Source organism: Somniosus microcephalus, chromosome 3 (assembly GCF_052327205.1).
Source record: "Somniosus microcephalus isolate GS21.2 chromosome 3, FLI_Smic_1.0, whole genome shotgun sequence".
Classification (NCBI taxonomy): Eukaryota; Metazoa; Chordata; class Chondrichthyes; order Squaliformes; family Somniosidae; genus Somniosus; species Somniosus microcephalus.
Window position 1 is genome coordinate 260,939,292 of NC_140989.1, and position 23,772 is coordinate 260,963,063.

Sequence of the window (23,772 nt, forward strand, 5' to 3'; positions counted from 1 at the left end):
CACCCCTTCGGAACCCTAGTCACCATTGACCCAAAACTCACCAACCAACTCTTAGAGCAGGTTAGAGCCTGATTATTCTGCAATGAGTGACTCACCTCCCGACACCCCAAAGCCTTTCCACCACCTACAAGGCACAAGTCAGGAGTGTAATTGAATACTCTCCACTTGCATGGATGGTTGCTGTTGCAATAACAGTCAAGAAGCTTAACACCATTCAGGAAAATGAAGTCTGCTTTATTGGTGCCTAAACATCCACCCCTCCACCACTGGCGACAGTGTCTGCAGTGTGTACCATCTGCAAGATGCACTGCAGCAACTTGCCATGGCTTTTTCAGCAGCACCTCCCAAACCCATGACCACCAACACCTAGCGAGACGAGGGCAGCAGGCGTGTGGGAACATTATCACCTCTACGTTTCCTTCCAAGTCACACATTATCCTGACTTGGGCATATGTTGCCATTCGTTCATCGTCGCTGGGTCAACGTGATAGAACTCCCTACCCAACAGCATTGTGGGACTGCACAGACTGCAGTGGTTCAAGAAGAAGCACTAGCACCACCTTCTCAAGGGAAACTTGGAATGGGCAATAAATGCCAGACTTGCCAGCGGTGCCCAAATACTAAGAAGAAAATCAAGCAGTAACATTGATTCAACTTCTCCACTGAATTATAATTTCTGTCTATTATTGTTCTCCTTTAAATTTTTAATGCATGGACTCAGCCGGTCTCAAAAGTCTGGTCTTGGACTGGGTATTTTTCCTTGGTACAGTTGAGAGGTTCCAAACACATCTTTGATGAAATAACTTGGAGGGTTGATGAGGGTAGTGAGGTTGATGTTGTGTATATGGACTTTCAAAAGACATTTGACAAAATACCACATAATAGACTTATTAGCAAAATTAAATGGGATTAAAGGGGGAGTGGCAGCATGGATACAAAATTGGCTAAGAGGCAGAATGCAGAGAATAGTGGTGAACGGTTGTTTTTCAGACTGGAGGGAATTATAAAGTGGTGTTCCCAGGAGTTGTTATTAGGAACATTGCTCTTCTTGATATATATTAATGACGTGGACTTGGGTATACATGGCATAACTTCAAATTTGCGGATAATAAAAAATGCAGAAATGTAGTAAACAATGAGCATAGTAACAGACTTCAGAAGGACATAAGCAGGCTGGTGAAATAGGCAGGCACATGACAGATGAAATTTAAGGCAGAGAAGTGTGAAGTGATTCATTTTGGTAGGAAGAATAAGGAGAGGCATTATGAACTAAATGGTACAATTTTATAGGGGCTGCAGGAACAGAGAGAGACCTGGGGGTGTATGTGCACAAATCTTTGAAGGTAGCAGGACAAATTTGAGAAGGCAGCTAAAAAAGTATATAGGATTCTTGGCTTTATTAATAGAGAAATAGATTACAAAAGCAAGGAGGTTATACTAAACCTTTATAAAACACTTGTTCGGCCTCAGCTGGAGTATTGTGTCCAATTCTGGGCAACACACTTTAGGAAGGATGGCAAGGCCTTGGAGAGGGTACAGAGGAGATTTAGAAGAACGGTACCAGTGATGAGGAACTTCAGTTATGTGGACAGACTAGAGAAGCTGGGGTTGTTCTCCTTAGAGCAAAGAAGGTTAAAGGAAGGTTTAATAGAGGTGACCAATATCATGAATGGTTTTAATAGAGTAAATAAGGGAAAACTGTTTCCAGTGGCAGAAGGGTCAGCAACCAGAGGACACAGATATAAGGCCATTGGCAAAAGAACCAGAGGCGACATGAGACATTTTTTTTTACACAGCGAGTTGTTGTGATCTGGAATGCACTGCCTGAAAGGGTGGTGGAAGCAGATTCAATAGTAACTTTCAAAAGAGAATTGGATAAATAGTTGAAGGAAACAAATTTACAGGACTATGGGGAGAAAGCAGGGGAGTGGGACTAATTGGATAGCTCTCCCAAAGAGCCGACACAGGCACGATGGGCCGAATGGCTTCCTTCTGTGCTGTATTATTCTATGATTTTATGATGTGTGCATTCTGAGCAGTTTGCAGAATTTCCCAATGTCCATTAGTAGATTACTGAGTTGGAATAAAGTTATGCCCCCTCAGTCTGTAGATTGACTTCTCAAAGCTTTAGTTCAGGCAGATCTGAAATTTCAATTATTAACAAATGCTCTCATCTGAACTGCTCACAAACCAGGCAAGACCAGTCATTAGCAACATCTGCGACTGCGGTTTCTTTGTTAACAGAAAATAAAATAAAAATTGTTTGATTATTTTCTTTTTAGTCTAAGCTTGAAAACCTATGCTTGTTTTGTTTCCACCACGTGATTTAAACCTAGCTATGTTTATATTATTGGAGTCATTCTAATTGGCTGCTGCCCATGTTAATCACAGCAAGTCACTCCCCTCTGTACTTGGGTTGAAAATTCAGTTCAAAAATCTCTCCCGAATCATTTTTAGGGCCTGAGACTTCATTATTTCTGCACGATCTACAGTTGTTTATGCCATAATTAGGGGTAATTGTTAATCGTATGGCACACTATCCTAGTCATGGTACATGTAACGTGAACAGCTGCCTATTTTGGAGGAATATTTCAAAATGTTTTTATGTTTTCCAGATGTGAATTCAGAGTGTATGGTTCCACCGGAAGTAAACAATGCTCTCATTAGTGATGAGAACAACCGCAGAGTACTTTTTAGATGTAAAGATGGATACGAGATGGAAGGATCAAGTGAAGTAACTTGCATTAATGGGAATTGGTCACCAGCACCAACATGCAATCATCCTCCAGGTGAAGGAAATACTAAAATAACTAAAGTAGTTATAGCGGGAGTGACAAATAAGAAACTTGTAAGTTAAACGGTGTGAGAAGGTCAGGCTAGAGTCTCTTGCCAAAATAAGAGTAATGAGAGAAATAAATTGAGTGAATTAGAAGTTCAAATACAGCTTAGAGGGTATGACATGGGGGCCATTACAGAGACATGGCTGCAAGCTGGTCATGATTGGCAGTTAAATATTCCATGTTATAAGGTCGTTAGAAAGGATAGGGAAACTGGAAGAGGAGGAGGGGTAGCCTTATTGATTAAATATACTATTACAACATTAGTAAGAAAAGACATAGGTAAGAGAAAGCAATCAGCATAGACTCTATGTTTAGAATTGATGAATAAGCAAGGACTTAAAACTGTAATGGGAGTTGTATACAGGCCTCCTGATTGCAACAATGAAGTGGCAGAATATATTATTTCAGAAATTAGAGAGGCTTGTAGAAAAAGCAAAGTTGATTTTAATGGGAGACTTTAATTTTCATACAGATTGGGAAGAGCAGAGTAGCTCAAGTCAGCATGGTAGTGAATTTCTTGAATGCATTCAAGATAGTGTTCTGGAGCAATATGTTCTAGAACCAACAAGAGGGCAGGCCATACTAGATTTAGTAATGAGTAAGGAGACAGACTTAGATAAATGTTCCCTTACTGTTAGATTATTAACTAACAGTGATCATAATATGATCAAATTTAATTTTAGGTTTAAAAAGGAGAAACTTAGCACAGTTACTATTGGGGCGATTTTCTCAGCCCCGAGGAGGCGGGGTATGGAGGCGGGACTGCCGGGAAAATGGCAGAATTTGGGTCGGGTGGCAAACCCGTCCCCAACCCGCCTCCATGCCATCTTCCCAGGAGGCGGGTTACCGTCCCACGCCGGGTCCCGTCTCCTTGGAGGCAGGACAGGTAGTTAACAGGCAGAAAATATGATTATCCCGTTTTTGCCCTCACAAATGCGGGCTTCCTGATGGCACCAAAACCCGCCAGCTCAGCGAGACGATTACTGAGTCTGAGAGGGTCGGGGGGGTGCAAAGGTGTGGTGAGAAGGTAAGTGATGGGTGCAAGAGTGTAGAGGTCAGTATCTGAGGTAAGTCCTAAGAGGGAAAAATTCAGTTGCTTTGTGCCTCCTGTTAGCGCCCTAAAAGGACGCTAACGGGGCACAAAGCAACGAGCGCCCGGGCACGGCGATGTTTGCGCCGCTCGTGAAATTGACCAGACATTTTGCGGCGGCGCTAAACACTACCGCCACAATCTCCTGCACCCGCAGATCGTGACGTCAGTTGAGTGTGCAACGCCCCAGTAGCACCCCGGACTGGATATTGAGTGGCGCCCCCTGCCTTACCGCCTGCCGCTAGCAATGATAGGTTGATGGGAACGTTTTGCAGTCAGGAAGGGACTGGGGGAGCGCTATTTAAGGCCAACGGTTCCTGACTTTTTTTGTCGGCAACATTTTTGCACCACACATTCTGAGAGAGAGAGAGACTTCTGGAGAAATTCTACACTGTGTGAAGGAGTTTTGGGTGCTGAGCTGCACTTTGCAGGTTCATTTTGATTTGACCTTCCTTGCATCGATTTAGAAGAGACTATGGGGACTGCACTCTGGGCTCTTTCCCTGGGCCTCTCCATTGTTCTTTCCAGCAGAATTGATGTACAGGTCGCTCCAGGCTGAAATTCAAGGCTGCAATGAGGAGGGTGTGGATGGCGAGCAAGACCAACCCTCCCCTTTAAGAACTGGCCGGCGCCAGTGTGTCTGTGTTCCATTGCTGACTGACATCACATGAGCTTCGCCAGCGCTCGGCGTTAGTGCCTTGCTCCTCGGCATTAGCGCCTTAAGAGAGGTGTGAAGCACCTGATTTAGCGCTCCAATCACCTCCAGGGTGATAGAAGCCAAGTTTGCAGTCGGAGGTGATAATTGGCGCCAGGCGCTAAACTTTGCGCCCGGCCGATAATTGCGCCCCAAACGGGGTGATACCGAATTTCTCCCCCTAAGTGTTTTTAAAAGTGTACTTACCTTTGTTTCTTCCTGCAGGCTTCAGTCGACTTCTATACAGAGAGTCTCGCACCTCCGTGTTGCAGATGAGAGGTGTCCATTGCATTCTCAGATGCAACAAACATCTCAATTCTGTAAAAGAAAGAAGGTTGATGCGGTCTTATATGCAAGACCTCATCAAACTGCAGAGATTGTCATTGTTTGACAGCTTCACAAAATTTTTGATAGATGACACATCATACGTTGACGTGCTCTGCAACTGGCTTTCCCTTAATTGGCCTGCTAAGCCCGTTGGGCAGGCTTAACAAGGTCAATCAAGGGAAATTAGCGTGGGTTGGCCACAACTCGATGGAGGCGGGACTGAAACCCAACAAGCAGCAGTCCCACCTCCAACTCGTGTCCATTCACAAAATCACTCCCTATGATTCTAGATTTTGGTAAGGCTAACTTTAACAGGATGTGACTGAAACAGATGACAGCAAACTGGTCAAAACTGTTATCAGGTATAACTACACTAAAGGATGAGCAAGATAATCTCACAGGTAATAACAGAAAATGGCAGAAGTATTGAATAACTAATTTGCCTCAGTTTTTACTAAAGAAGATACTAGAGAAAGAGCTTATAAAGAAAATTAATACAGTTGGGATAGAAAGGGAGAAAATAATTGACAAACTAACAAAACTAAAAGGCGATAAATATAATTTAAAAAAGTCAGCATAGATTCCAAAAGGCTAAGCCATCTTTAAATAACCTGATAGAATTACTTTGAAGTGGTAACAGAAAGAGTAGACCAGGGTAATGTAGTAGATGTCATATACTTGGATTTTCAAAAGGCCTTCGATAAGGTACCACATGACAAAGATTAGAGTATGTGGAGTCAGGACAAAGAGCTGAATGGATAGCATATTCGCTAAAAAAAGAGCAAGCAGAGTGTAGGAGTGAAGTGTCGTTATTCAGATTGGAAGAAGGTAATTCCACAAGGATTATTATTATTCATAATTTGCATTTATGATTTGGACTTAGGGACAATTAACTCCAGATCAAAATTTGCAGATGATACCAAGGTGGGGGTTATAGCTAACACTGAGGAAGAATGCAACATAATAGCAGAAGACATTAGAAAACTTGCAGATTGAACAGTTAAGTGGCAAATTAACTTTAAAATAGATAAATGTGAGTTGATGCACTTTAGTAGGGAAAACAGAAACATCACCTAGACCTTAGAAAATAAGGAACTGAATGGGGTAGAAGAGCAAAGGGGTCTAGGGATACAGGTGAACAAATCATTAAAAGCAATATCACAGGCCAGCAACGCTATTAAAAATGCTAACAAAGCACTTGGTTTTATTTCTAGATGGATAGAATTCAAAAGCCGTGAAGCTATGTTAAACCTGTAGAGAACCTGGTCAGACCACACTTAGAGTATTGTTCTGGTCACCATACAAACAAAGGACATAGAAGCACTGGAGAAAGTGCAAAAAATATTTACAAGGTTGGTACCAGATCTGAGAGATTACAGCTATTGGGAAAGATTGAACAGGCTGGGGCTTTTATATTTAGAAAAGAGAAGACTTTGAGGTGGCTTGAGATCTTTTAAAAGACCTATTGAGGTCTTAAAATTATGAATGGGTTGAAAAGGGTAAATGTGGAGAGAATGTTTCCACTTGTGGGAGAATCCAAAACTTGGGGCCATAAATACAAGATAGTTACTAATAAATACAATAGCGAAATAAAGAGAAATGTATTTACTCAAAGTGATTAAAATGTGGAACTCGCTACCACAGGAAGTGACTGAGTCAAATAGCTTAGATACTTCCAAAAGGAAACTAGATGAGTACATGAGAGAAAAGGGAATAGAAAGATAGGCTGAAAGGCTGAGATGGGGTAGATGAAATGGAAGGAGACTCATGGAGTATAAACACCAGCACAGGCTAGTTGGTCCAAATGGCCTGTTTCCGTGTTGTATAATCTATGTAACAGTGGAAGATATTCAAAAAGGAATTTAGCTTAATACAGAGCCAGTGCATACCCCTAAGGGGACGAGCTCTACATATCAAATAAAGCAGCCATGGCTGACAAAAGAGGTGAGAGATAACATAAAAAGAGCATATAAAATCCAAAGAATAGTGTAGCTCCAGGGGACTGGGAGAAATATAAAGATAAACAGTAAAGGAAGACAAAAAAAAGATAGTAAGAGCTCCAAAAAGAAATACAAAAAGAAACTTGAGGGATATCAAGATTAACACACAGTTTTTGCAATTATATTAGAAGAAAAAGGGTAGTCAATGGTAATGTGGGCCCTTTAAACACAGATACGGGTAATATTGTAAATGAAAATATGGAAATGGCAAACTTGTTGAATAATTACTTTGTGTCAGTCTTCACAGTAGAGGAAGAGGATAATATACCTGACATTCCAGGGAAATTAGTAATGAATCAATGACTGGAACTCACTAAAGTTAATGTAAACAAAAAAAAAATTATTAGAAAAGATAACTGTACTAAAGACTGACAAATCGGCAGGACCTGATGGTCTCCACCCCAGGGTAATAAAGGAAGTAGGTGAGGAAATTGCAGATGCTTTAGCCATAACCTTCCAAAGCTCTCTCAATTCAGGAATTGCCCCTTTAGATTTGCAAATATAGCTCCATTATTTAAGAAAGATGGGAGAGAGAAACTGGACAATTATAGACCTGTTAGTCTAACATCTGTTGGGGAAGTTATTGGAATTTATAATTAAGGAGAGAATGGCTGAGCACTTAGAAAAATTTGAGCTGATTAGAGACAGCCAACATGGATTTGTAAAGTATAGGTCATGTCTAACATAAGAACAAAAGAACATAAGAAATAGGAGCAGGAGTAGGCCATTTGACCCTTCGAGCCTGCTCCGCCATTCAATGAGATCATGGCTGATCTTTTACCTCATTTCCACTTTCCTGCAGTATCGCCATGTCTCCTGATTCCCTTAATATTCAAAAATCTATCGATCTCTGTCTTGAATATACTCAATGACTGAGCCTCCACAGCCCTCTGGAGTAGAGAATTCCAAAGATTAACCACCCTCTGAGTGAAGAAATATCTCCTCATCTCAGTCCCAAATGACCGACCCTTATTCTAAGACTGTGAGCCCTGGTTCTAGACTCCCCAGCCAGGGGAAACATCCTCCCTGCATCTACCCTGTCAAGCCCTGTAAGAATTGTGTATGTTTCAATGAGATCACCTCTCATTCTTCCAAACTCTAGAGAATATAGGCCTAGTCTACTCAATCTCTCCTCATAGGACAATCACCCCATCCCAGGAATCAGTCTGGTGAACCTTCGTTGCACTCCCTCTATGGCAAGTATATCCTTCCTTAGGTAAGGAGACCAAAACTGTACACAATACTCCAGGTGTGTTCTCACCAGGGCCCTATATAATTGCAGTAAGACGTCTTTACTCTTATACTCAAATCCTCATGTTAACTTTCAGTGATTTGTGTACAAGGACACCCAGGTCCCTCTGAAAACCAACATTTCCCAATTTCTCACCATTTAAAAAATAACCTGCTTTTCTATTTTTCCTACCAAAGTGGATAACTTCACATTTCTCCACATTATATTCCATTTGCCATGTTCTTGCCCACTCACTTAGCCTGCCTACATTCCCTTGAAGCCTCCTTGCATCCTCCCCACAACTTACATTTCCACCCAGCTTTGTATCATCAGCAAGGATATATTACATTTGGTCCCCTCATTCAAATCATTGATGTAGATTGTGAATAGCTGAGGCCCAAGCACTGATCCTTGCGGTACCCCGCTAGTTACAGCCTGCCAACCTGAAAATAACCTGTTTATTCCTACTCTCTGTTTTCTGTCCGTTAACCAATCCTCAATCCATGCTGGTATATTACCCCCAATCCCATGAGCCCTAATTTTGTTTAATAACCTCTTGTGTGGCACCTTATCGAATGCCTTCTGAAAATTCAAATACACCACATCCACTGGTTTCCCTTTATCTATTCTGCTAGTTACAATCTCAACAAACTCTAATAGATTTGTCAAACACGATTTCCCTTTCATAAATCCGTGTTGTCTCTGCCCAATCCTATTATTATTTTCTAAGTGCCCTGTTACCATGTCCTTAATAATAGGTTCTAGTATCTTCCTTACTACTGATGTCAGGCTAACTCGTCTGTAGTTCCCCGTTTTCTCTCTCCCTCCTTTCTTAAATAGTGGGATTACATTTTCTACCTTCCAATCCACGGGAACCATTCTAGAATCTATGGAATTTTGGAAAATGACAACCAATGCATCCACTATCTCTGTAGTCACCTCTTTCAAAAGCCTAGGATGTAGGCCATCAGGTCCAGGGGATTTATCGGCTTTCAGTCCCATTAATTTCTCCAGTACTTTTTTTTACTAATACTAATTTCTTTTAGTTCCTCATTCTCGCTAGACCCTTGGTTCTCCACTATTTCCGGGAAGTTTTTTTGCGTCTTCTTACGTGAAGACAGACACAAAGCTCGTGATTTTACCGGTGCTCAGAGGGCGGGTTTGGAGGCGGATCAGGTGGTAAAACTGCAAAAAATGATGGTGGGTTCCAATCCTGCCGTCAACCCGCAACTCCATGCAACTTTGCCAAAGGCGGGCTCCCAGACTCCTGTTCGGTCCCATCACCAACGGTGGGATAGTCCCTTAAGGCAGTTAACTGCTTGTTAACTGCCTGGATAATGCCATTTTGACAGCCGTTTCACATTTTAGCACTTTTTCTGCATGTTCTATGCCATTCCCAAACCACGCCAGCTAATTGTGGCAGGTTGACAAGTGGCTGACTTCCTGACAGCTGCAGCGCCAGCATAAAAATGGAGCTTTCAACAAGGATCAGTTGCAGGTGGCAGAACCTTGTTTTTTCAGGTCATGGAAAACTTTTTACAGGTCTACTGACCTTGGAAGTGGTGAAGCTGAGATCCATCTCCACTGTGACCTCCTGGGAACACCCTCTCCCCACATTGACTGAGCGTTTCTTCAACGGAGATATCTACCAGCAGCATGGGAACCATTTATTTCCTTTCATCCTGGTCCTCAGATTCGGACAAGGAACAGCCGTGGCAGCAGCGCAACCAGGCACGACAGCAGCACCAATAGCAAGAGCGCCAACCTCCTGCTCAGCCACCTGATGGTGCACAGGGCAGAAGGCGTCAGCGCAGGGATGCACGTCGCCACAGGAGATACCCCCAACACAGGATTTACAAGTCGAGGATGACCTTCCTCAACATGACTGAGCAGCAGTGCTAAAGGAGGCTGAGACTGTCGTGAGAGGTAGTCGGTGACATCTGCGCAATGCTGCACCAACACCTGGAGCCCAGAGGAGCGGGTGGACACCCCTTACCAGTGGCTGTCAAAGTCACCACCGCCCTCAATTTTTTTGCTTCAGGGTCCTTCCAGGGCTCATCAGCGGCATCTCCCAGTCGGCAGCACACACTTACATCACACAGGTAACCAATGCCCTCTTTGCGAAGGCGCACAACTACATCCACTTCTCAACGGATCAAGCAAGTGTAACCGCACATGCGGTTGGCTTTGCAAATATGGCAGGCATGCCAAGGGTGCAGGGCATCGTAGACTGCACACATGTGGCCCTTAGGGCACCCCATCACAAACCAGCTGTTTTTGTCAACCACAAGGGTTAACGTCCAGCTGGTGTGTAACCACAGGAAGGACATTTTGCATGTTTGTGCGAAGTACCCTGGCAGTTGTCATGACTCGTTCATCCTGTGGCAGTCTTCAATCTGCCAAACCAACTTTCCGAGTGGCTACTTGGAGACAAGGGCTTTCCCCTGAAGACGTGGCTGATGACGCTGTTGAGGAGGCCATCAAACAAAGCTGAGGATAGCTACAATGTCAGTCACATTTCGACCAGATCCATCATCGAGCAAATCATCGGCTTGCTGAAGATGCGATTCAGATGCCTTGACAGATCAGGTGGAGCCCTACAGTATTCAGCAGCCAAGGTCTCCAGAATTGTCGTGGTTTGCTGTCACTGCACAACATCGCGCAGCATCGTGGCTTGCAGCTGCCTGAGGGACAAATGGCCCAGCGCATAGCCTCCTCAGATGAGGAGGAGGAGGAGAAAGACCTTGCGGATGTGCCAGTTCCATCAACATGCGAGCATATTGCTGCCTGTCATGCAAGGGATGCATTAATCTTTACCAGATTTGCTTAAGTAGACAAATCAACAAATGTGGCAGGCACCTTCTTAGCACATCATACACAATGTACAAGAACCTGTGGGTTCCTATCACTCTGACCACCATCATTACAAATGCAAGTTGCCCTGAGCCCTCAATGTGGAACTTCCATTTCCGAGATCACATAGGCCAGATCTTCAACTGTTTGCCATCACTTCTGTTTAATCTATTCACAAAAGGATGACAATGTCAAAAATTAAAGACAACAGAACAGAACACCCAAGTGACTACCCTTGTGACTAATTGTGCTTTACCTTCCTCTTACACGTGCTTCTACGTGGTGCTTCCCCTGTGGCTTCAGCAGATGTGGAGGCACCTTGCTTACTTTCATGCTGCTCCTGCTTCGACACCTTTGGCGGTCGTCCTCTGGGTTTGCGAGCCTGTGAGGGCTTGGCAACAGTCTGCTCCTCCTGCATCTCTGCAGGGGCTGGGACGCCCATCTCAGTCGGGTGAGGACTCTGGTGGGGCTCTGACCGACGGCTCCGTAGTGGCATGGGAGTGTGAGTGCTTGGAGAGGAGCCCCTACTTCCTTGTTGCCTGCCACCAACATCCCTCTCATGGGTCAGCCCCACTTCAGTGCTAGCAAGTGGATTGACAGAACCTTGCTGCACATCAGGGGGGCCATGAGGATCCATATCTGCACTGGCAGTCCTACTCAAAAGGACTTTCATAAAGTTTTGGTTTCTCTGCTCAATAGCTGCCCATCGCTCCTCCAGAGATGTCTATTCTGAACATTCACCATGTTTTCCTGACTCTGGCGACTTATTTCCTCCATGGCCATAGCCAGCCTTTCCATGGAGGTTGCCATCCTTTCCGTGGTGGTGCGTTCATGCACCATTGCCTCCACAAAGGCACTGCTCATGTTAGAGTTGGATTCTTCCATCCCCTCCACACTCAAAGTAACACTGGAGACAAAACCTGCCAGAGACTCCTGCACCTGTTCCTGGAGTTCCAGCACCGCTCTCTTTCTGGATGGACCCGGAGGCACAGGGTCCACATGGAGCTGAGCAGAGCTGGGAGTGCTCTGCGGCCTCCGACGAGGACTCTCCACTGCTGTCCCTGTCTCCATCATCTGCTGATGCTCACTTGTGAGCCATGATACACCAGGTGGTAACACTACTTTATCTCCCGAAGGTCCCACCAAGGTGTACGTATCTGCGCTGGTGCTGGGTGTGCTTAATTCTGCTGATGCTGCGCCCTCAGAGGTTGCAGGTTCCTCTGAGGAGTCCTCTGGCTCTGGCTCTTCCTCCTGGACAGTGGGGAGGGGGGCTGTTGATGGTCCTTTGGGGAAGTAAAGGCACGAGTTACACATGTGATATTAACGTAGCATGCACCTGGAATAGTGCAGATCATCATAAGTCAATATGTATGAGCATCAGATGCCATATCAGTCGCTCATGCAATGTTAATGGGAGAGATGCAAATCTATTCTGCCACCAGCTTGCTCTGCTGTGCCCGTCTGGTCATCCCCCACTTCCAGATCCTCATCACCTCCGATTATTTCAAGGGCAGCCTCCTCAGCATTGGTCAAATGGGCAATTGAAGGTGGCCCTCCTCCTGTCCTAGCCCTCTCCCTCTTATTGTGGGCTCTCTTTTCCTGCAATGAGGGAGACAAGTGGAGTTTGAGTGAGAATGATGGAGTGAGTGTAGAGAAGCCATAGTATAGATGCTTAGAAGGAGACAAAGATGGAGTGAGGTGCTAATACCAAGTGCCCTCCCTGGCCATTGTTAGTTGTTGGCATTGCATAACAGTGATAGCGAGTGTGAGGGCAGCATAGTCGAATAGTGAAGTGATTGTGTACATAGAGAGAGAGGGATGGTTAAGGGTGCAAGGGATGTAAGGGTAAAGTGGGATGTGGAGGAGTAGGTTGACAATGCAGAGTGCTGATGATGAAAGGAGATGAGGAGCAGATTGAGGGATATGGTGATGTTATACTCACTTTCCCTGAGCGGACCGGCTCATTGAACCTTTTTCGGCACTGCACCCTGGTTCGACTGCACATCGATGTCGAGCTGACCTCCTGTGCAATTTGTAGCCACACAGCTTTGGTCTGCTGTGGTGGCTTCTTCCTCCCAGAGGATGGGAAGAGTACCTCCTTTTGACCTCTGACTCCCTCCACAAGAGCATGAAGGGAGTCATCAGCAAATCGTGGTGAGGCCTTCGCCCTTGAGGTTGCCATGGCAGCAGAGTAGTCAATCAAGAAGCAAGAAATGAGAGAATGAACCAAGGCTGCATGGGCCCCTTAAATGCAGCTGGCTCACAGACATCAGCAGAGGCGAGTTCCAGACCTGAGTAGTTTGCTTTGTTTAGATTTAAGACCCTAGTTTTGGATTTAATTGAACCTAATTGAATTTTTTGAGGAAGTAACTAAATTAGGAGACAGGGGAATGTCAATGGATGTAGTTTATATGGACTTCCAGAAGGCTTCACATAAGAGACTGCTAGCTAAAATTAATGCTCATGGAATTGAAGGTAAATTATTGAACTGGTTAGGAGATTGGTTAGGCAGTAGAAGACAGAGAGTAGGGATAATGGATATGTACTTGAATTGGAAGGAAGTGACGAGTGGTGTCCCACAAGGATCTGTGCTGGGCCTCAACTATTCATTCTATTTATTAATGATTTCGATAACACAATACAGAGCCATATATCCAACTTTGCCACTGACACAAAGATTGGTGGTATAGTAAGTAGTGTAGACAGGAGCATAAAATTACAAAGAGACATTGAAAGGTTAAGTGAGTGAGCAAAAATGTGGCAGATGGATTTCTATGCAGGTAAGAGTGGGGTCATCCATTTTGGACCAAAAGAGGAAAGATCTGAGTATTATTTAAATGGTGAAAAGCGAGGAACACTGGAGGTCCAAAGAGATTTAGGGGTCCATGTATACAGATCAGTAAAATGTAGCAGTCAAGTACAAAAAAAATCAAAAAGGCTAATGGAATGTTAGCCTTTATAACTAGTTGGCTAGAATATAAAGGGGAGGAAGCTTTGCTACAGCTGTACAAAGCACTGGTTAGACCACATCTGGAGTACTGTACAGTTCAGAGCATGACACCTTAGAAAGGATAGCTTGGCCTTGGAAGAAGTGCAGTGCAGATTCACCAGAATATTACCAAGGGTTAGATTACAAGGAGAGATTACATAGACTTGGCTTGTATTCCCTGGCATATAGAAGGTGATTTGATTGCGATTTCTGGGATTTTGAAAGGAATTGATAGGGTAGATAGAGAGAAACTTTTTTTCTGCTGGTTGGGGAGTCACGGACAAGGAGACATAATGTTAAAATCAGAGCCAGGCCATTCAGGAGAGAAGTTAGGAAACACTTCTTCATGCAAAGGGTGGTAGAAGTGTGGACCTCTCTCCCACAAAAGGCAGTAGATGTTAGCTCAATTAATAATTTTAAATCAGAGGCTGGTAGATTTTTGTTAGCCAAGGGTATAAATGGATATGGAGCCAAGGCAGATAGATGGAGTTAGGATACAGATCAGCCATGATCTCACTGAATGGCAGAACATGCTCGAGGAGCTGAATGGCCTACTCCTGTTCCTAGGCAAGCGTTCTATAGTAGTTATAACTCTTGTAATTTAAATGTTTTCTTATTTATGTATTAACTACTATGAGCAAAAGGAGAGTCGAACCTGGAAAATAGTTCATTACTAATTTGTGTTCAAGATGTTACGCTATATTCAGGTTATTTACTATTGCAAGAGCATTTACCAATATGAAATAAATAGTCATAATACTGATTTGCGCTCTGTGCCAGTACTTTGGAGATGATTGAACTTTTGGGCCCAAATTAGCATTTTTCAATCTAATTCTTTCAATGATTCCTTTCCAAAGCTTTACTTATAGAGATTTGAAGAGAAGACTAGTGAACCTCGGGGGACTGAGGGTGGGCTTTGGGTCAGGTGGGATCAGGTGTGGAGGAGTCGGGGCCAGAAGTAGATTACATTTGAGATGGAGGATTAAATTGAGATTGACCACGGGTGAGGAAGAAAGAAAGAGTCCTGGATGAACTACAATTTCCTCCAGTTAGACATTGGGAAAACTGAAGTCATCGCCACAATTGTATATTCTCCCTTCCCTACTGATTCCATGCCCCTCCCTGGGCATTGTTTCAGGCTGAATGAGACTGTTCGCAATCTCAGCGTTCTATTTGACAACAAGCTGAGCTTCCATCCCCATATCCTCTCCATCTAAAGACCGCCTACCTCCATCTCCATAACATCGCCCTCTTCCACCCATCTGCTGCCAAAACCCTCATCGCTACATTTGTTACTTCCAGACTCGACTATTCCGATGCTCTCCTGTCCAGCCTCCCACCCTCCACCCTCCATAAACTTCCGTTCACCCAAAACTATGCTGTCCATATGCTAACCCGCATCAAGTCCCACTCACCCAATACCCCTATGCTCGCTAATCTACATTGGCTCCCCTTCAACCACCACCTCAATTTAAAATGTTCATCCTTGTGGTCCAATTCCTACATGGCCTTGCCCCTCGCTATCTCTGAAACCTGCTCCAGTCCTACAACCATCTGAGAGCTCTGCATTTCTCCAATTCAGGCCTCTTGCGCATCTCCCATTCCTTCACCCCACCGCTGACGGCTGTGCCTTCAGCCATGTAGGCCCTAAGAGGAATTTCCTCCCTAAACCTCACTGCTTCTTCATCGCCCTTTGCTTCTTTTAAGGCCGTCCTTAAAATCCACCTCTTTGACCAAGCTTTTAGTCACCCCTCCTTTGGCTCAGCATCCTTTTTTTTGTCTGATTTGTAAAGCAGCTTGGGATATTTTCCTATGTTACAGATGCTATGAGGAGGACTGATGATATTTTCTACAGCAAAGAAATAGTTAGCGGGTGAGGCCTGGTTTATCAACATTGAGAATTTAGGGGCATCTGCTCAAAAAGATTTTTGGACACTTGTGGGCATTGCGTGCAGACAGCACCAGAGTTGGCTATGATGTTCTGCATCGTCAAACAGCTTGCCAACACTCATTGTGTAGGATCATACATGAAGTGGGGTAATTCTTAACCTAATCCGCTTGGTGGGAAATTCACTGGATCAGTTCGGCTTCCTGTTTTACAACCTGCCCGATTTTACTTTTGGCAAAATCACATGAGGTGTAAAACAGTTGGCTGATCCAATCCGGTCAGATTGTTGCCAGGCAGGTTAGATTAAAATTACACACAAAGAGTCACCACTTGAGCAAGATACTGGAGAACATGCAACAACTATAGGCCTATACCCCAACAACAGTTAGTGCTTTCAAAAGAGAACAGGCCAAAACTAGAAAAAATATATATTGACATTAGATACATGTTGCCTGTAAGTATTATATAAAAAGGTGTGATGCTTTCTTTAAAAAAAAACTCTCTTCATCCCTGTTGGAATGTGTAATTGCAAATAAAGCACAAACACTGAGAGTGTCTCTAATTAGCACTTTATTAGAAGTTCAGTCATAAAACATTTGCAAGTTTGGCCTATTTACTTACAGAAGAGATTCCCATCGGGGTGCTAGGAAACGACCATGCTAGGCACCTGGCTATAATGCTCTGCTAAGAATCTTTTCACATGTAGCTGCAAGACTCTTTGGAATAAGAAACTCACAGCCCCTCGGGCGTTCCCATATTTGGAGTTAGTATGAGAATACATACATTAGAATTATTCATTAGTTCCTATCAATGTTAGCTCTCCACCTATAACCTATACCAGTTTTCTCCAGTTCTGAATTCAGATTCCTACACTCTTCTTCTGGGTCTGTTCTACCCTCGCAACGCGCTTCTATGCAGAGCTAGACAGATAGCGAACAACTCGATATCTTCCAATAAAATCACAAGGCTTGACTTTTCTTGCAACGCTTTACTGAACGATTCTAATTGTAAAACTGAAATACAACACAGAAATGGAAGCACACATTAGTATACAGGCGCATAACTGATATGTATACACAGATTTAGGTACGCCTGAGCAACACAGTACATTTAGTAAACTGGGAGGCATTCTCTTTAAATTAGCCCTGTACATAGTGTATGAAAATACAGCTACTAGTTAATCGGCTAGACAGAGAAAAGTTACAACTAAACATTTTCTACAACATACAGTGCACATTAATCATCCATAGCATTCTAAAATACTTACAGACAAACAATTTCCAAGACTCAAGCATGGGGACAATACAACTGCCCGGAGCCTGTGCTGCTGTAGGAGCACCGTGGTGTAGGTCTGTGTCCCAGCGAGGACTCCACGAGGACTACGTAGCAGTCCTGTGGGGAGCGTGATGACCTCATCACGCTCGGTAGCGTTGTCCGCGCTTGGGGCGTCACGTGATGCGCGTGGTCGCGTTTCTGGCCGTGGAGGCCGAAGTCGGGAGCGGGAGGCCAGGCTGAGCCGATGCTTGCCGCGGGAGCGGAAGATCGCGTCGCTCCCGACGGCTGGTAGATGCGGCCGAAGACGCTAGGCCGGGCTGTGCCGGCAGCCTTTCTGGAAGGCCGAGTCGGGCCGGCAGCCGCCTCACGCACGTCACGTCGTACGTGCCGTGACGTCAGCACGCTACGTTGTACGTGACGTGACGTCAGCACGCTAAGGCGCGTCTTAAAGGGGCAATGGCCCTAAAAGGTAAGTTAAAGGGGCAACGGCCCCAACAGGTAGGTTATACATATATAAGTAAGTTAAATACATACAGTGAGGTTAAGTTAGAGGGAGAGGCAGCACAGGGTCAGCATTTTCTCTCCTGTCATTCACTCATTTAACTCTTCCTCATTGGTCGACTCTTTTCCACCCCTCTCATATTAAGCATTCTTTCCTCTCATTGCTCATTCTCATTGTAATAGATAAGAGTTAACTGTTTCTATCCTGAACTACAGCTACAGTCTTCTGGTCACTTTCCCCTCAGATATTTAGCACAAGCGCTGTATAAGTAGCCCCATAGCAGGCCACCTGCTGATCACATCCCAATTGGAAAAATACCACCACTCTCATGGCTACTTAAGTAGAACTATGAATGGTAGTCCTTTTTGAAAAGAAACATTATTCTGTTTAATTGCAACACAGATTAAACAATTAACAAAAATAAATGTTTTTTTTTTATCCCATTCATTAGATCCAACACTAAAATGTGGTCGTCCACCTGCTATAAAGAATGGAGACACAACTGCTATTACGACATACCCGTATAGGCATGGTCAGAAAGTAACATATCGATGCCAGGATTACTATGTTATGGAAGGAGCAAGTGAAGTTATATGTTCTGGTGGGAATTGGTCGGCACCTCCACACTGTATTGGTAAACTTTTTTTCTTGCATTTGTTGTAGCTCTCAATCATTAAAAGGATATTTCAGCCATTTGCAAATTATTCACACATTTACAATTCCACGATAAACATAAAACTGTGGAAATCATTCCCTCAACGTAGTTATTTTTAGCCAGTAGCTCTCCTATGGTGTGCCCACAGGGAGTCAGATATGTTGTTTCTGATGAAGGGTCATCGACCTGAAACGTTAACCCTGTTTTTCTCTCTACAGATGCTGCCTGACCTGCTGAGTGTTTCCAGCATTTTCTGTTTTTATTTCAGATTTCCTGCATCCGCAGTATTTTGCTTTTGTTTATGCTGTTTTATAATGTGGGCCCATTAAGCTTCAACCCCTGCTCCCAGCAGACCCAGAGATGCACGCTCCACAATAGGATTTCTCATCGCCTCTCTTCTCTTCCTGGCTTTAGGAAAGACATCAATGCCATGGAGAAGGCCCAGAATTCCATAATATGAATCCAGGGATGAGAGGCTCTAGTTATGAGGAGGAACCTGAGACATTGGAACTCTTTTGATTGGAGCAAACCAGGTTTAAAGGAGATTGAATAAAGGCATTCAAAATTATGAGTGGTTATGATAAAGTAAATCAGGAAACTAGATGGCATACATTTAAAATAATCACCACAAGAATAAAGGCAGAGGTTGGGAGAAAGTTTTTTTTATATACATTAGGACATGGAGTGTCCTATCAGAAACAGTGGTGGAAGCAGGATCCATAATTGTTTTTAAAAGGAAAGTAAATAAATGCTTGATAAACTAAAAATTTTAAAGGGCATGGTGAAAGGTAGAAGAATGGAGCTAATCGGATAGCTCTTTCAGAGAGCTGGCACAGGCACAAGGGGCTGAAGGACCTCCTTCTGTGCTGCAAAGTTCCATAAAAAACCCATTCCAATATCAGAAGTAGCTCAGAGAGTGTAAGAGTTCTACAAGCCTTTCAATATGAAAGGTCATCAAATGATAGGAGAGAACTTTGGCTAAAACTAAGATGAATTAAACATTATTACTTTTGGAAGTGTGAATTTATTGCTATATAGCTGTTGTCATTAGTTGGTCATTGGACAATGGACTAACGTGGGCTTGAGCTCTTGCTTGGCAGATAAGCAGATACCAAAAACTCTGCATGAGCTTCATAGCAAGCTGCACAACTTGCCATAAAATATGTGCGTGTGTGCATTGCCACAAACCTCTTGACCACAGCATGCAAACACACCATACCCCATTGACCTGCTGAATATTTCCAGCATTTTCTGTTTTTACCTCATGTTCACTCATCCAGTGCCATAACCACTACACTACTGTACCAATATGTACCTGTGCATTGGTTGGTTTGCTGGACAGTTCTCCATTTTTGTATTTCTGGGTTTCCTCCCCCCTCCCCCCCAATACTTTACTTCATTATTCTTGGTTTCTGCAGGGTTTAATGTTGCACATTACAAAAAGTCAAATATGTGTATTCCTTTGTGGAATCAGAACACATTGCATAATTGAGAAAAGGAAGGAAAGAAATAACTTACATTTATATAGCATCTTTCACAACCGCAGAACATCCCAAAGTGCTTTATAGGCAATTAAGTACTTTTGAAATATAGTCACAATTATAACGTAGGAACATAAACCGGCCAATTTGTGCACAGCAAGGTCCTACAAACAGCAATGAGATAAAGGACCAGATAGTCTGTTTTAGTGGTGTTTAGTTGAGGGATAAATGTTGGCTAGGGTGGAAATTGGACGCAAAGTTGATGAAATTTCCAGTTTGGGGCGAGAGCAGGAAATGTCATAGGGGACCCGAGTAGGACTGGAATAAAGAATGTTCCACATAGCCCACAAATAGGCAGGCATAGACTGTGGGTGTCGGTGGGAGGTGCGAGCGGGAAGCTTAAAAAGGCTTCAGAGACCCAGGTAAGGCCTCAGACCGTGGGTGTCGGCGGGAGGCGCGAGCGGGAAGCTTAAAAAGGCTTCAGAGACCCAGGTAAGGCCTCAGACCGCGGGTGTCGGCGGGAGGCGCGAGCGGGAAGCTTTAAAAAGCTTCAGAGACCAGGTAAGGCCTCAGACCGCGGGTGTCGGCGGGAGGCGCGAGCGGGAAACTTTAAAAAGCTTCAGAGACCAGGTAAGGTCTCAGACCGCAGGTGTCGGCGGGAGGCGCGAGTGGGAAGCTTTAAAAAGCTTCAGAGACCCAGGTCAGGCCTCAGACCGCGGGTGTCGGCGGGAGGCGCGAGCGGGAAGCTTGATAAAGCTTCAGAGACCCAGGTAAGGCCTCAGACTGCGGGTGTCGGCGGGAGGCGCGAGCGGGAAGCTTGAAAAAGCTTCAGAGACCCAGGTAAGGCCTCAGACCGTGGGTGTCGGTGGGAGGCGTGAGCGGGAAGCTTGATAAAGCTTCAGAGGCCCAGGTAAGGCCTCAGACCGCGGGTGTTGGCGGGAGGCGCGAGCGGGAAGCTTAAAAAGCTTCAGAGACCGGTGCCAGGGCTAAGGACATCTCCTCTGGGCTGGAAAGAAACTTGCAGTGGGAGGGGGTGGATCCAGTTGTCGTGGTCCATGTTGGTACAAACAACGTAGATAGGACTAGGAAGCCGGTTCTGTTAAAGGAGTATGAACAGCTAGGGGTCAAATTAAAAAACAGAACCTCAAGGGTAATAATCTCTGGATTATTACCTGAGCCACGAGCGAATTTGGCTAGGACAAATAAAATTAGAGAGTTAAATGCGTGGCTCAAAGACTGGTGTGGGAGAAATGGGTTTTGCTTCCTGGGACACTGGCACCAGTACTGGGGCAGGAGGGAGCTGTTCCGTTGGGACGGGCTTCACTTGGCCAGTGCTGGGACTAGAGCCCTGGCGGATCATATAACTAGGGCTGTAGAGAGGGCTTTAAACTAACTAGTGGGGGGGAGGTTCCTAGAGAGCAAATAATAAAAATGACAACAGAGAAGGTCATAGACTTAGGTAGCAGTGGGGAAATTAAAAACCAGAGCGTGTCAGGAAGGGGCAGAAAGTATGGAGTAAAAGGTAAAGTAATAAAAAGGCCAAAAGCAGGAACGAAGTGTCACAAAACATATTTGAAAGTTCTCTATCTGAATGCACGTAGCATTCGTAACAAAATAGACGAGTTAATGGCACAAATAACTACATATTGGTATGGTCTTGTGGCCATTACAGAAGCATGGCTGCAGGGTGACAATGCCTGGGAATTAAACATACCAGGTTATTTAACGATCAGGAAGGACAGGCAGGAAGGAAGGGGAGGTGGGGTGGCTATGTTAATAAAGGAAGGAATCACTGTAATACAGAGAAATGATATTGGGTCAAAAGATCAGGATAATGAAACAGTTTGGGTGGAGGTAAGGAATAATAAGGGGAAAAAAACACTAGTGGGCGTAGTCTATAGGCCTCCGAACAGTTGCAACTATGTTGGACGGAGTATCAATCAGGAAATAGTTGAGGCTTGTAATAAGGGAACATCTATAATTATGGGGGATTTTAACTATCATATTAATTGGACAAATCAAATTGGGCAGGGCTGCCTTGAGGATGAGTTCATTGAGTGTATTACGGATGGGTTTCTTGAGCAGTATGTAACTGAACCGACCAGGGGGCAAGCAACCTTAGATCTGGTCCTGTGTAACGAGACAGGATTAATTAAAAATGTCCTAGTAAAGGATCCCCTTGGAATGAGTGACCATAACATGGTTGAATTCCATATTCAATTAGAGGGTGAGAAGGTTGGATCTCAAACAAGCGTGCTAAGCTTGAATAAAGGAGACTATGAAGGTACGAGAGCGGAATTGAGTAGAGTGGATTGGGAAAATAGATTAAAGGGTAAGGCGATACATGATCAGTGGTGTACATTTAAGGAGTTATTTTACAACTTCCAAAAAATATATATTCCACTGAGAAGAAAAGGGTGTAAAAGAAAAGACAGCCATCCGTGGCTAAGTAAAGAAATTAAGGATAGTATTCGACTAAAAACAAGGGCATATAAGGTAGCCAAATCTAGTGGGAGGATAGAGGATTGGGAAAACTTTAAAAGACAGCAAAAAATAACAAAAAGATTGATTAAGAAAGGGAAGATAGATTATGAAAGTAAATTAGCAAAAAATATAAAAACAGATAGTAAGAGTTTTTATAGTTATATAAAAAGAAAAAGGGTGGCTAAAGTAAATGTTGGTCCCTTAGAGGATGAGACCGGGAAATTAATGGTGGGAAATATGGAGATGGCAAAAACACTGAATGAAAATTTTGTATCAGTCTTTACAGTAGAAGACACTAAGAATATCCCAACACTGGACAAACAGGGGGCTATAATGGGGGAGGAGCTAAACATGATCAAAATCACTAAGGAAGTGGTACTCGGTAAAATAATGGGACTCAAGGCGGATAAATCACCTGGACCTGATGGCTTACATCCTAGGGTCTTGAGGGAAGTGGCGGTAGGGATTGTGGATGCATTGGTAATAATTTTCCAAAACTCCCTGGACTCAGCAAAGGTCCCGGCAGACTGGAAAACTGCTAATGTAACACCCTTATTTAAAAAGGGCAGTAGACAGAAGGCTGGAAACTATAGACCGGTTAGCCTAACATCTGTGGTAGGTAAAATTTTGGAGTCCATTATTAAGGAGACAGTAACAGGACATTTGGATAATCATCATTTAATAGGACAAAGTCAGCACGGTTTTATGAAGGGGAAGTCATGTTTGACAAATTTGCTGGAGTTCTTTGAGGAAGTAACATATAGGATGGATAAAGGGGAACCAGTGGACGTAGTGTATTTAGATTTCCAAAAGGCATTTGACAAGGTGCCACACAAAAGATTATTGCTTAAGATAAAAAATTACGGGATTGGGGGTAATATTCTGGCATGGATAGAGGATTGGCTATCTAACAGAAGGCAGAGAGTTGGGATAAATGGTTCATTCTCAGAATGGCAATCAGTAACTAGTGGTGTTCCGCAGGGGTCGGTGCTGGGTCCCCAACTCTTTACAGTCTATATTAACGATTTGGAGGAGGGGACCGAGTGTAACATATCAAAGTTTGCAGATGATACTAAGATGGGAGGGAAAGTAGTGAGTGAGGAGGACATAAAAAACCTGCAAGGGGACATAGACAGGCTAAGTAAGTGGGCAGAGATTTGGCAGATGGAATACAATACTGGAAAGTGTGAGGTTATGCACTTTGGCAGGAAAAATCGTAGAGCAAGCTATTATCTTAATGGCAAGAAACTGGAAAGTACTGAAGTACAAAGGGATCTGGGGGTCCTGGTGCATGAAACTCAAAAGGTTAGTATGCAGGTGCAGCAAGTGATTAAGAAGGCCAATGGAATGTTGGCTTTCATTGCTAGGGGATAGAATATAAAAATAGGGAGGTATTGCTTCAGTTGTACAAGGTATTGGTGAGACCGCACCTGGAATACTGCATACAGTTTTGGTGTTCATAC

The 23,772-nt window shown here is 44.0% G+C and overlaps 1 protein-coding gene across 1 annotated transcript in view; it reads left to right on the plus strand.

Moving 5' to 3' along the window:
- The window catches only part of LOC147121874 (complement factor H-like), a 283,063-nt gene that overhangs the window by 223,249 nt on the left and 36,042 nt on the right, over nucleotides 1–23,772 (plus strand). Inside the window, exons 11-12 of the mRNA XM_085982391.1 lie at nucleotides 2,616–2,789; nucleotides 18,141–18,323. Of these exons, the coding sequence (XP_085838517.1) occupies nucleotides 2,616–2,789; nucleotides 18,141–18,323 (357 nt within the window). The remainder of the gene's footprint in view (nucleotides 1–2,615; nucleotides 2,790–18,140; nucleotides 18,324–23,772) is intronic.